At 51.1% G+C, this 13,848-nt stretch overlaps 5 protein-coding genes across 5 annotated transcripts; 4 read left to right on the top strand and 1 right to left on the bottom strand.

Moving 5' to 3' along the window:
• Positions 1 to 37: 37 nt before the first annotated feature.
• DL89DRAFT_325683 (WD40 repeat-like protein) lies at positions 38 to 4,274 on the top strand (the record flags this gene model as incomplete). Its single annotated transcript, XM_040891532.1, has 4 exons — positions 38 to 1,751; positions 1,848 to 2,119; positions 2,303 to 3,242; positions 4,045 to 4,274. Exons 1-4 carry the CDS (start codon positions 56 to 58, stop codon positions 4,272 to 4,274), a joined length of 3,138 nt encoding a protein of 1,045 aa, XP_040739619.1. The 5' UTR covers positions 38 to 55.
• A 731-nt stretch (positions 4,275 to 5,005) lies between these two features.
• On the top strand, positions 5,006 to 6,551 carry DL89DRAFT_325682 (uncharacterized protein). The gene has a single exon (XM_040891531.1). The coding sequence runs from the start codon at positions 5,114 to 5,116 to the stop codon at positions 6,491 to 6,493; it is 1,380 nt and encodes a 459-aa protein (XP_040739618.1). The 5' UTR covers positions 5,006 to 5,113; the 3' UTR covers positions 6,494 to 6,551.
• A 623-nt stretch (positions 6,552 to 7,174) lies between these two features.
• On the top strand, positions 7,175 to 8,350 carry DL89DRAFT_114581 (uncharacterized protein). Its single transcript, XM_040883151.1, has one exon. It carries the CDS (start codon positions 7,297 to 7,299, stop codon positions 8,317 to 8,319), a length of 1,023 nt encoding a protein of 340 aa, XP_040739617.1. The 5' UTR covers positions 7,175 to 7,296; the 3' UTR covers positions 8,320 to 8,350.
• Positions 8,351 to 10,833: 2,483 nt separating this feature from the next.
• DL89DRAFT_207678 (uncharacterized protein) lies at positions 10,834 to 11,256 on the top strand (the record flags this gene model as incomplete). The annotated part of the gene is made up of 1 exon (XM_040884123.1): positions 10,834 to 11,256. A coding segment is annotated over one exon (423 nt), but the record flags the coding sequence as incomplete, so codon positions are not given.
• A 1,018-nt stretch (positions 11,257 to 12,274) lies between these two features.
• Positions 12,275 to 12,951, bottom strand: DL89DRAFT_270951 (uncharacterized protein; the record flags this gene model as incomplete). Its single annotated transcript, XM_040888851.1, is given in 3 exon segments — positions 12,275 to 12,460; positions 12,480 to 12,712; positions 12,769 to 12,951. Coding segments are annotated over 3 exon segments (489 nt in total), but the record flags the coding sequence as incomplete, so codon positions are not given.
• Positions 12,952 to 13,848: the final 897 nt, after the last annotated feature.

Genomic DNA, 13,848 nt, shown 5'->3' with positions numbered 1-13,848 from the left:
CTGTCTTTTTCTTTTCTTCTCCATTCCTTTTTACTTGCTCATTTCGATACAGCAGATGTCGCGTCAACCTATACCGTCTGTAGTGCGCCGCCTGCCAGTGACTGCGCTTGAATTTCTCTCCGATGACCTGCTTTTGGCGAGCAACGGCGGCTGTCTTACTCTATTTGATGTCCGATCCAGCCGCTGTCTTGCTGTTGCCGAAGTCTTCCCCTACGCGCGCATCTATGGAATCATCGCTGACCGCGAGCGCTCGCAGATCCTGGTGTTCGGGGGCAAATCATGGGCTATCGTCGATGTCGCTTTCGCACAGGGCTGTTCAAGCACTCCAGAGCTGATGGTGGATGGTGTGTTTGATACTGAAGACTGGATCAAGGCCGGCCACTTGGTTACTGACAACAATGGCATGCCATTAGTGGCTTTAGCATTTGCGCACAACCAGGTCGGTGTCTACCAGCCAGGAACCGGTGAGCTAGTACATTTTGCCCAGTGCTCCGAACACTGCATTCTCTACGCGGCCGCCTTTTTCGGCACAACCCTTGATTCACTGATTGTCGCTTCTGGCACTGTCTTCAACCAGGTTTTATTCTGGAAGCCACTCTCACATGGGGTGTCGCCGGTGCGCCCGGTCCTAGCAGACTGCCCTGTTTCTACTCGTCTGGTAGGCCACGAGGGCGTTGTTTTTTCAGTCAGCTTCGGTGCAGCTGCACAGACCGTGGCTTCTGTCTCAGATGACCGGTCTGTGCGCCTCTGGGATGCGGCATCCCAGACCGCCACTGTCATATACGGCCATCAGGCGCGGGTCTGGAAGTGTCTGATACTTGAAAACTACCTAATCAGTGCGTCCGAGGATGGAACATGTCGCGTGTGGGACCGCAGGCAAGACAATAGACCTGTGGGCTGCCGCAGACAGTGCAAAAAGAATGTTTGGGCACTTGCTGCCAATCCGAGCCAGACTCTAGTGGCCAGCGGCGGCGGTGATGGCTCTTTGTTGGTGTGGCCGCTGGATAACGTCGAAGGCCGGTTTGTCGAGTCGGACGATATGCTTATTGCCATCAGCTTGCCACCTGCAACTGCGTACATGGCGGGCCAGGCATGTGTGAAGAACGAGCATATCCGTGCATTCGCGCTGACTGACAGGAACTCTGTTATCGCCACAACTCACTCAGGCCGTGTTCTTGAATATGACTGCGGCAATAGTCAGTGGCTGCCAGTGCCGCTGTTTGTAGACCCACGTCTAGCTGGGTACTCGATGACTACGAAATCCGAGAAAGGCGATCTGATTGCAATTGGAATGTCTGACGGCTCGGTCGCCTTGCTTGGGCCGCAATGCACGGTGCATGTGGAAAGACTGCACTGCGGCATCGTGCGAATGCTCTTCATCACCAATTCGCTAGATGCTGGCTCATATAACCTTGTCACGGTGGATGCTGACAATACCGTGATCTGGACTCACGTGCAGACTGACAGCATCCAGCAGTCATGGTCGTTGCGTGCGCAATTCGATGTGCCAGACTCAGTCTACGTCTCTAGTGCCGATATCAACGAGCGGGCAGGATGGGCTGCTATCGGCACGACGAACGGAATGCTGCTCATTTACGACCTCCCACCGGACATTATTCATGCCAGTGTTGCCGGGCGCGCTAATGGCGAACTGCTATCTGCAATTATGCTCAAGCCAGCTATTGTCTGGCCACATGCCCACGGCAAATTCACTGTCTCGACCATTCAAATTGTACCCACTGGCACCAACTGTAAATGCACGATTAGTACCGGCGGGCGAGACGGTGTTTTCCAGCAACTCAGCGTAGCTGTGACTGGTAATGCTACCACTCCACATTTTACACTAGCAAGCGATCAGGTGCGCCGCGGTGATGCAGCCACGCACCAAAATTTCTACACGGGGACGCTTCAGAACCGCCCGAGCCATTCGCTGTCATCTGTGGTCGCCAGCCGAATTGCGTTTGAGAAGATCACGCCAGGCTGGATTGAGCAAATCATCAGAACTGATGGTGCATTGGTCTGCGTGACTTTTTACCGCAAGCGCCTAGTGGTGGTTGATCTGAAATCCCGCGACACCCTTGTCTCTGTCGTATGCGGCGGTGCTGGCCACCTGTGGCAGGTCCACATCGATTCTCAGCGTATCGCAGTTGCTTTTGTCAAGCGCCGGTTGTTGCTCAGCTACGTATTACCGATCTGTCAAAGCATCTGCGGCCAACTTGTGCAAGGTGTGTCATCCGTCGATATCCGCAGCGCTTCCCTTTCTGTTGTCAGAGGCTGTGTCCTTGCGGCTGTCGGTGGCGAGGACGGACTCTTGCGAGTCTGCTCGATTGCTGGAAATTCCCTGGCGATCCTTGTTGAGATGAAGCGTCATTCGTCGGCTATCCGCTGTGTTGCATTCACGAGTGACTCGCAGTTTGTTTTTACTGGTGGTGCAAGCTCCGAATTGCGCTGCTGGAAACTTGCATTCAGCGGTGATAGTGTGGCCACTGCATCTGCTGTCGAATGGGCGTTGGCACCGGTGCGTGAAATGGATAGCGATCCGCGCATCATGGACATCACTATCGTTAGCCAGTCATTATCGTATGTTACTACCGCCGCCGTCTATTCGGATGGGGCTGTCAAGGTGTGGCAGCTGGATGTTGCCCAGCACAAGTTCATATGTGTTGCTGAGAATGCAGCCGACACTAGAACACACTGTGTTTTGTCTACTGGCCACGCAAAGTTACCGAACTCCAGCCAGACACTTTTAGTTACAGGCGCAACGAGTGGCCAGCTCACTGTCTGGGATGTTACGGAATTTGTCACTGAAGGCGCCACAGACAGACACAACACGGTGGTTATGCACCCACTATGTGTTTGCCAGGGTGTGCACCAGTCAGGCGTCAATACTCTGGATGTGCAGGTTTCTGCTAGTAGCAGTGCGCTGTTTGTAGCTACGGGAGGCGATGATAATGCCGTTGCACTGACACGCCTTGAGTTTTCGTCACAACAAACGACAGCGCCAACGAGCTCGTCGGAAGCCTATGCTACTGCTCATTCATCATCTGTCCAACAGGTTCAATTTGTCGGTACAGGCAGGATCTGCTCGGTCTCCACTGACCAGCGTCTGGCATTATGGAAGTATAACGAGTACTCGCTGGAGATTGCCATGGAGAACATGGCATACACGCAGGTCGCTGACCCCTCATGTATGAGCGTCTTGGAGCATGATGGTGGAACAAAGATGCTTGTTGCAGGCATTGGTGTTGAAGTGTTCAACCTTGAATAGACGTTATCAATATGAAAACGGCCAATAGTAGTCCGTTACATTGTAATACTCCTATCTCTACCACCGGCATTCCACATCATCGTGTTGGTCAAATGTGGATATTTGAAAAAGTGATTTTTAATTCTAAAGAAAAGTGAGAAAAAAGACGAGCTGCACAGATGTACCGCCAATGCGGTCGTTTGTGCAACTCATTGGAGGCTTGATCCTGCCTACATTGTGTACGCTGCAACAGGGCTTCTAGCACCCAGCTTGCCCTCACCTGAGTCAGCTGACACATCGACATCGGAGACAGCCGTGGTTGGCGCGCAACAACATGAGCATATATCACTATCAAGATACTGGCATTGGATCATACGCTCATATTACCTAAGCAGCGTTATGCTAAGGCTTGAAGGTTCACCTCTAGATACGCCTTGCAAGTACACCCACTGTTTGCTTATTTGATGTGGGGCTAGGTGGCAGCGCCCTACATTTCAAGCTGTGTACATCTATGCATTTCCAGTGATATCGAATATAGTCCTCAGTTGTAGTTATCCTATTGTCCGCTAAGTTTAATCTCGTTTACCAGCATGTTTCTTGCGTAGGCACACTATCTACTACTTAGAATACATTGCCCCACTTTTAACTCAAATACAATTTTTGCCATCTAAGGGAACATATTTGCTGTAATCCACCAGGTGCTAACAAGAATGATCTATGCTACTAAGCAATCACCACCTATTGAGGTTGCAGTGGCTTTATCAAATGCGTATTTAAATCGCCTACTGATGCACCAGGGTCAGACTCGGTGATTTTCTCATGGACATGGGTCAATGCCATCGGCAACCGAGAGTTTTACCAGAACTGCGCTGACATTGCCATCACAGGGGCATCTCCGTCTCTTAGTGGGAAGGCGATGACGATCCTCAATTACCCTGGATATCCTACAGTTCCCGAGTTCATGGGCAACTTCAACACGGGGATGGAGTACTACCAGAACGCAACCACAGTTACTGTCTATCCATGAGTGTTCAGCGGCACTGCTTATTCCGGTACCATAGAGGAGTTTTTTTTTTTTTTTTCACTTGATTGCCTCTGTTATTTTTTGTGCATTGCCTCCTGAGCCCTCTCATGTGGGGGCTTGCCAGCATGGTTTGTAACACGGTACGTCATATCCAGCCGTTCAGTGATATACTAGGATTTTTCAGAAGTGCTATGACAATCAGTCTGCAGCGAGAGCAATGAGTATTCTTGAAAACGCAATCGAGGGTATCCTGAAAGGTGGATTCCCAGCATGGCGCATGTGCTTGGCACAAAGCTATTATTGGATACTTGTGGATATCCACCTATCCACCTATCCACCTATCCACCTGCATCGAAAAGGCGGTGTTTTGGCGCACCTGTATGCGAGTCGGTGATAAGCTCTTTCGCGCTTCAACGCCAGCCAAGATGGATGCGCAATTTCCTATTTGGTTTGGCTAGTGTCTAATAATAGCGTGTTGCCCAGAGATTGGCATGGGTTTTCTGCACTTGGCAGCAGTCGGGAGTGATGAAATGATGATCCACTCAGTCTATTAATTCCAAGTGATTGGCAACGCGCAGGCATGAGTGGTCGCTTTTAATAGTGGGACTGCTAAAGGATCCTTTGTAGCCCCTAGCGCTGCTGGCCTAGATTGCGGCAAGATGGGTAGCTGGCGGGCTTATATAAGACCGGGGTGCCCACCCACCCAGCATCGTGCATCACATCAGTCGGCATTACCTGCATCCATCCCTCATTACATCACACTTGTACACTAGTCAAACTCTTAGCATTACACGCTGGCCCGTGCATAAACTCCATTCATCACCGCTTTACGTTACTCAACCATGAAGACAACCATCATCTCTATCGCTTCTCTCCTTGCCCTTGCATCGAGCGTCGCGGCCCATGCATCGCTCAAGTACCCGTGCCCTCGCTACTCGCCCTTTGGCGAGGGTTGCCCTGCTGTTCCATCCGGCCAGTCGGTCGATAGCAGCATCAACGCGCCAATCAGCTCGATGACGCTGGGAGAAAAGCAGCCATTCTGCAAGTACACAACACCGTTTTCCAAGCCGTCGGCGACCTGGACTGCTGGCCAGTCGGTGACCGTAAAGTTCCACGATAACATTGCTGCGCACTCGGGCGGCCACGGCCAGTTCTCGATCTCCTATGATAACGGAAAGACATTTGCTGTCATCCACGAGGTTCTGCGGTACATGTTTGTCGGATCGAAGCCCTCTGGCCTGACGAACACCGCATCGGTTATGAGCTACACATTCAAGCTGCCGGCTAGCTTGCCAAGCTCCGACAAGGCGGTGTTTGCCTGGACGTGGGCCAACGCATCAGGGAACCGGGAGTTCTACATGAACTGCGCCGATATTGCAATCAAGGGCGGAAAATCCAAGTCGTACACTGGAAAGAAGATGACCGTTGTCAATTATCCTGGATACCCTGCTATGGCGGAGTTCAATGGCAACTACGACACTGGCATTGAGCTGTACAAGAACGCTCCCAAGATTACCATTTCCCCGAAGGGCTCAGGCAAGAGCCAAAGGGGTGTCAGATCTGACACTCCTGAGAGCGACGATTTGCCTGCAAACGATGGCTCGGCTGTTGACAAGAGCGATTCTACCAACAGTGACGACGACACGACTAGCTCCAGCAAGAATCAAAAGGGTGGCAAGTCTAAGCTTCCTGACAGCGACGATTCGCCTGCAAACGATGACTCCGCGGCTGATGAGTCCAGCTCTTCCAATGGTGGCGATGATACAACTGGCAAGAACGATACTGCTGCCGAGGGAAATGATGCTGCTGGTGCTGATGAGCCTGCAAACGATGGCTCTTCTGCTGCTGATTCCGATACCATGGGTACTACTGGTACGGAGGGAAGCACAGGTGATGAAATCGGAGAGAATGCCGACACCGGCGACAGCACTGCAGCCAATGCCAGCGATGACACGGCCGCTGACAACAGCATCCCCGACAGCAATGGTACAGCTAAGGATGGTGATGACGAGATTCCGCAGAGCTCCGCGCCGTCCATCCCTGATGCTGCTGAGACCGGCACTGCCGATTCTGGGTCATGCACCCACGGCGCAATGGAGTGCACTTCTGGGAACTCTGGCTACAAGGTTTGCCTGTACGGAAAGTGGAATGCGGAAGTGCCTTGCGCTGCTGGAACAAAGTGCAAGAGCTCTGGTGGCAGCGTCACCTGCGGGTGGGCTTAGGGATCGGCAAAGCGCAGCGAGCATATATACACCATTAGATGAATATTACTATGAATACAGTGCTTATATCTATATTGTGTTGTAGCGAATGCGGTTCAAAGAGTGGTTGGTATGGTAAACCTTGACCCCTGCGCCCAACGCCATATAGACCTACAAGGACCACCTGCTGCCAAATACAACTCGCTGAACCAGTTTCCATACCAGTGGGGCTGATTTGCAGACGCCGGATACCAAGTCTCCCAATGGATCCGACGCACAATCTGCTCCAGGGGTAGCAATAAGGCTATTCTAGGTGTATTCTAATTGCCCACTACCTCTTTTTAACAAAGCGTCTTTGTGGTGGGCGCATGTGAAGGGTCAGCATAGTTAGCGGCATTGTCCTTACATCACGCTTGATTTTCCTCGGGATCCACGCCGCTATTCTCTGTCGTCCTGGTAAAGGGAAAATGCGCCAAGCGCAGAGCAGGCAAGCTGCTGCAAAAGAGGCCGAGTGATCTGTCCACATTCGCGAACGGCGCTGCAATGAGCCCATCATTCGCAAAGGCGAGCATCACCCACATTGTCCGCCACGCAGGAGCTGGATCCGATTCGCTCTGGCAACCCGCTCTCTTTGCAGCATCCCATTCGACTCTGTGGGCTCAAAGCCACGGCTCATCTCAGTCCATAAAAGCAAGCGGTGGTCCAAGGTCTACACCTGTTGGCTCACCATCTCTCCCGCATCCTTTCCTCTGTACGCTGGTCGTGCATAGCATACACTTTTAACGACAACCTTCTGTTCATTCTTCTAACGCCCACCTGCAAGCATGAGGCTCTTTACCTGTGTCGCTGCTGTTGCTGTATTTGCTGCTTCCACTGCAGCCCACGCATCACTCAAGTTCCCATGCCCACGCTACTCGCCGTTCGGTCAGGACTGCCCACCGATTCCTGCTGGCCAGTCAGCCGATAGTGGCATCAACGCTCCAATCAGCTCCATGACGCTAGGCGAAAAGAAACCGCTCTGCAAGTATACCACTCCCTTTGGCTCGCCGTCGGCAACCTGGACTGCTGGTCAGTCTGTTACCGTCAGCTTCCATGAAAACATCGCGGCACACTCTGGGGGACATGGCCAGTTCTCAATCTCGTATGACAGCGGCCAGACATTTGCTGTGCTTCATGAGGTGCTGCGCTACATGTTTATTGGATCCAAGCCCTCAGGACTAACGAACACGGCGTCTGTTATGAGCTACACATTCACTTTGCCTCAGGATCTGCCGAGCTCCGACAAGGCTGTGTTCTCGTGGTCCTGGGTCAATGCCTCGGGAAACCGCGAGTTCTATATGAACTGCGCTGATGTGGCCATCAAGGGTGGATCGTCGTCGTCGTACACCGGGAAGGAGATGACCATTGCCAACTATCCAGGCTATCCGAGCATCCCCGAGTTCAACGGCAACTACGATACAGGAATTGATCTTTACAGCGGCGCAAAGCAAATCACTGTCGGTCCCAGTGGTGGTTCAGGAACTGGGACCACTGGTAATTACACCAGCCCAAACCCGGCTACCGGCTCAACTGCTCCGGCTTCACCAGGCCAGCCATCCCCAGCCCAAAGTTCAATGGATCAGTCTCTGCCATCCCAAGGTGCTCCAGTCCCTTCGTTCGGCCAAGGTTCCTCGATTTCTTCTCCAGCTCAGGACTCTGCAACCCCCATGTCCGCAGTCCAAGGTGCCTCGGCTCCTGCAACTACACCCCTGGGTACTGTGGTTCCCACAGCCCCAGTCCAAGGCCCTGCAGCTCCCACGTCCTCTGCACCCGCGTACATGCAGCCATCCAATACGCAGGCTTACTAGTAGTTTCGCTCACCATTGCTCTCGATACTGATTGTCCACCAATGCGTGCCCCATTGCTTGCACTACCAATGTCTGCCAGATGTGATGAATATATAACATATGTCTGACTCATGGGTGGCAATGTTGACTATCAAATGGAAGGGTTTTTTTTGGAGATTGTCCGCAATACCCATCCTGCCATTTGCAACCTGGAAGCAGCTATTGCAGAACACGCTACATGCAATTCTGCACTGCCCCATACTCAAACAAATATCCTGGCCGTCTTATCACCCTCGTGTTGCCAGGCAACATTCTTTTTCTCCTCTCGTAGCTTTTATTCTTGGTGCTGAGCAGTCGGGCGCCAGTGCTTGCTACGATATCCACACACTCTTTCTACCTGGGTGCTAGTGCTGTAGACTGGCCATGCGTTAGTTTTGTGCGGGAAAAGCAGCAGAGAGTACGCCGAGATACACTTCAAATGACGGCCCAAACACAGCTCGTTGGGCAATTAATCTGCTGAGGCATCTGATCGCCATCGCCATGCCGGGATTAGCAAGGCCATGCAAAGCCACTTACCTAGTCTTTGTGGGACCAGCCCGCCTCTCCTAATTTCCAACCCCGAAGGGCGATCGCCGCTATAAATAACCTCACCGACCCACGCGGCCGGCAAAGGTTGCAGACCGCATGGTTTCCCACATCTGAAAAGGGGGTAAGGACAAGGTGCTCTATTTTTGGGGGCACACCACACTGCAAAGATCTGTTCATTACGGTGCTGCTTGGCACATAAACGAGAACGAGTGATCTCACATTCCCGCTCAATCACAATTCTCCTTATCATTTACCCAATGCCCACACCCCTCCCCACTTCATCGCCCCGTATATTCTCACCCCATCTCCTTGTGCCTCCCTCCTGCTCTACAAAATGCTATTTGCCAAGTCCCTTTCGCTTGCCTCACTTTGTGCTGCTGCCATTGCCGCACCGTTTGCTTCCACACTCAGTGAGGCAAGCAGCCAAAACGTACAGACCTCGTCCGCCTCTGCCGAGTGCTTCGATGGCTACATGAAGTGTGCTGCTGACGGAATCAACTACAGCTACTGCCTTGATGGCCAGTGGCTGCCAGGACGCCCATGCGACTACGGCACTAGATGCGTGCAGTACGGCACCGCTGTATCCTGCAACCGCATCTAAAATCAGTGCTCTAGTCGATGCTTGCTAAAGAAAATGTCCTAGAAGTTGACATGGTTTCATGAATACGCTTGTTAAATACACTTGTCCGAAACCTGTCCGATGATGAGCCGATGTACGAAGGATACCAATGCTGACAACGCCTGTTAACCTAGGGAATAAATGGTTATCCAGTATACGAAGAAACAACCCCTCAAAAGTATGACTGAGGGGAACAAGGAGGCTGATCGTCTGCCTGGGTCTTTGTACCTGCGCATTTCGGCCTTGCTCATGGTGGCGCAGAGGACTCCAGACCCTGAATGCCAACAACGTCAACCATATACCATGCAGCAAAAGTTGCCTATGTACTGGTATTTAGCTGCCAAAATCCCTGCTCACTGGAAAACTAATGCGTAACATTGCTCGGCAGGCACTTGCTGTAAAGATGTGGATAAGGACGTTGGGTGGCATCGCATATGCAAAATTGCACCCAAGTATACCTGGAATTAGCTGTATGTAGGCTAACTCGCTGAGAAATTGATTAAATTGGCAACGCATCCAGTATCACTCATCATGGTGCAGATTCCCAAATGTGTTGTGTTGACATCAACAGGTTCGAGTACCGGTTTTGACCCTGACACCGGCCATCTCCGGTTTAAAAGCGCGAAAACCATGCTTGTTTCTAAGCAAATCCACACCTTGTGCATATTTGCCTCAGGAGAATTCACTCAGATTTTCCAGCCATGTGGTGCCTGCCACATGGTGGTGATTTCCACTGCCTTCTAGTCACTCCGCTAGCGGACTATTTTCCCACTCGTCAACAACATCGTGACCTCCGTTAAGCACGTTCATGGCCCGTATATCAGCCCGTCTGTAGATCACGATTTCTTTCTTTTTTGCACTTCTATGTGGTCTGGCATGTAGTCCCGAATAAACCGACGCCATTTATTAACTAAAGGCCGCGACACAATTCGCTATTGCCAACTTTCAAACAGGAAATGGTTTTGGTGAAACATTCAACCTTAGTGGCCGAAGGGGAGCTGCAGTTTGTACTCTTCAAGTTGCTTCTTTATCCTGGAGGCTGTCAGTACAGCTCAATCCGTACTATAAATACCGGCTCTCATGGACAACCACAAAGGAACTCCTCACTCATAGCTCCCTACGCTCCTCCTTTAATACGCGCTATACTTACCCCTCCATTTTAGGCTGGTCCTAACCCCGCTACACCACTACTTCACGGAATAATTTTTTATAGCAAAATGCTGCTCAAGATCTCGTCCATTATTGCTCTTGCCACCGCTGCCGCCGCGCACATGACGTTCATCCAGCCGTACGCGCGCTACTGCCCAGATAGTGGTTGTCCGAAGCCACCTGCTGGAGAGCAGGTTGACTACGACATGACCACCTCCATCGGAAGTGAGGGAACCGCGGTCAGCCCTATCTGCAAGCATACCAAACCGTATGACAACCCTGTGGCCACTTGGACCGCAGGATCAACTGTCCCTGTCAAGTTCTCACCTGGAAATGGCCACAGTGGAGGTCACTGTGAGTTCTCAATCTCGTACGATGGTGGGAAGACCTTTGTTGTGCTGAAGCAGGTGCTCAAGTACTGCTTCTACAGCGGTCCTGCAAATACTGATACTCCGTCTGTGTTGGACTTCAATGTTGAGTTGCCTGCCAACCTGCCTGGATCTAACAAGGCTGTGTTTGCATGGACATGGGTCAATGCATCCGGCAACCGCGAGTACTACATGAACTGTGCTGATATCGCAATTGTCGGTGGTGCTGGGTCTTTCACTGGCAAGCAGATGACTATCGCCAATTATCCTGGATATCCTACTATCCCAGAGTTCCTGGGTAATTATAACACCGGTATCCAGTACTACAACAATGGTACTCAGGTGACGGTGTCGGGTCCTGGCTACAATGGCTCAGGTGGTGGCTCGACTACCTCGACCACCTCAACCACCCGTACTACATCCTCTGCTCCTGCTCCCTCGACAACCACGACTGTGACCCCTCCTGTCACCACGTCAACTACCTTCTGCCTCCTCCTGCTACCACCTCGACCTCGGGAGGTGGCTCGTGCTCGAGCAACACCTACCAGTGCACGGCTGACAAGTCTGGCTACCAGGTGTGCCTTAACGGAGCCTGGAGCGGTACCCAGGCATGTGCTGCTGGTACTGTCTGTGTCCAGAGCGGCGCCAACGTCTACTGCAGCTGGGCATGATATATTCGTGTTGCAACTACCACCAAGCAGCTACTGTGTCAACCCTGGTCGCTAAAGAGGTAATAAATAGATATACTGAAGGAAACAAATCGCTTAGTTTTTATTCTTAACATCGTGATGATTGTTGTATATGGTTGACCATTGCGGGGGGCGGGTCCGGGAGTCCCCCTTGGCGCCACCACCATAGGACAAGGCCGATGGAAAACGCGAATAAGATTACATAACGCAGGGGCATACCTACAAGCTGACCAGGACAGAACAACAGGCCTTCCTTCTTCCCCTCAGTCAATTTTCCGGCAGGAATGATAAGTTATTATTGTTCCCATATATTCGATATAACCAACTCATTTCCCCAACGATTTAACCACTGACTGACAGCCTGATTGCTAATTTAGATATTTTAGTGCAGTGAAGTTTCGCTTTACACTAATTTGATACCAAAATAATTTAATTATGGCTATAGTGGTTGGCAATCTAGGATCCATAGTTTTCAATCTGTTATGTTGCGAGGACAGTACTGCTACCACTCTTTGGTAGAAGTTCATGGATAGACAGTAATCGTGGTTGCGTTCTGGTAGTACTCCATCCCCCGTGTTGAAGTTGCCCATGAATTCGGGAACTGTAGGATATCCAGGGTAATTGAGGATCGTCATCGCCTTTCCACTAAGAGACGGAGATTCTCCTGTGATGGCAATGTCAGCGCAGTTCTGGTAAAACTCTCGGTTGCCGATGGCATTGACCCATGTCCATGAGAAAATGCACCGAGTCTGACCCTGGTGCATCCACAGGAAGGGTGAATGTGTAGTTTCTAATCTCACGGTTGCTGCTGTCGTAGAAGCAGTGACCCATCACCTGGTGGATGACGACAAAGTTTGTACCTCCATCATAAGACAATGAGAATTCACAGTGGCCACCACCATGTGCCGATCCATGTTGCTCAAACTGGACTGTGACGTCCTGGCCAGCAACCCAAGTAGGCAGCTGGAGTTGGCCATGGTGTCTTGTATTTGCAGAGACGGCTGTAGGATGTTGCCGTTGGAGGCAATGGGCGAATTTTCGTTGTAGTCGCTTGTACAGCCAGGTGGCAGCTCGGGGCAAGCAATTCCGTTAGCGTTATAGCGCGGGCATGGACTGATGAGATCCATATGTGCCAGGGAAGTTGCAACTAACGCAGCAAGGATTAAGATGAAGCTAGTGTACATAACTGTCTGCAGGCGTAATACACCAACGAATTGTAAGAGTGGAAAGGAAGGCAACATGTACAAGAGTGTACTTGCAAATGGTGAGCTCTTTATCTGGCACATTTATAGCGTGGAAATGACTTGGTTTTGCCGAGTAGAACCTTGGCTCCAATTGGGGTTTCCAGAGCAGGATCATGAGTTCCAATCAACCTTTTGCACTGTGTGGGCTCAGATCACCGGACCGGCCCACCCATCGGCAACAATGGCATTTATTTATTAGTTGGCACCATGAGGTTCCAACAATATAGCGATCTCGAGCTGGACCTATCTGTACTGCGGCATGAACACAGTACTGACGGTATGTGCAATGATTTTTTTCGAAGAGTTCAGGCCATATTGGCGCATCTATGAGCTACCAGCTTAGTTGAGCTGGTGCGGGAAACAGGTGATAAGAAATCATGCCAGGCTCGCTAAACTCCTCTTCCACTCAGTCGTGATGAGGAGTAGGTCCATGCATGTGACGGCTAAGAGCGAATCATATAATTTGATGTTGGTAATCACAGCTAATTTTGTATTTCCGTATTCTCAACCAAGCCATAGTACAAACTACGCACTGTCAACACATGCGATATTTGACTATGTGCTACGTGCATTTTGCCAGGAAGCAGCTATTGTCAGGCAGCCCCACAAAGCCGCTGGTGAATGAAGTTGTAAGGCACTGAAATCAACGCGACTAAATATAGTATTTGGTTCGCAGTCTATTTTGGCCGGTGCAGCTGGAGCATGGGATGTTCATATTGTGACAAGAGCATGGGGGCTTTAGCAAGACCACAAAGTCCCATCCTTTGCGGTCTCAGACTGGCACGATCTTGGGTATAAAGTGCAACGCAGAGGAGTGGCCCTTGCCTTGAGAAGTGCTGATTCAATACCGCTCCTTTCCTTCTATTCCCTTCTTTACCTTTTACGCATTATAG

This window comes from Linderina pennispora, assembly GCF_002104995.1.
Source record: "Linderina pennispora strain ATCC 12442 chromosome Unknown DL89scaffold_30, whole genome shotgun sequence".
Lineage (NCBI taxonomy): Eukaryota > Fungi > Kickxellomycota > Kickxellomycetes > Kickxellales > Kickxellaceae > Linderina > Linderina pennispora.
Note: the sequence above shows the minus strand (reverse complement) of the source record. Positions and strands in the feature narration are given on the sequence as shown.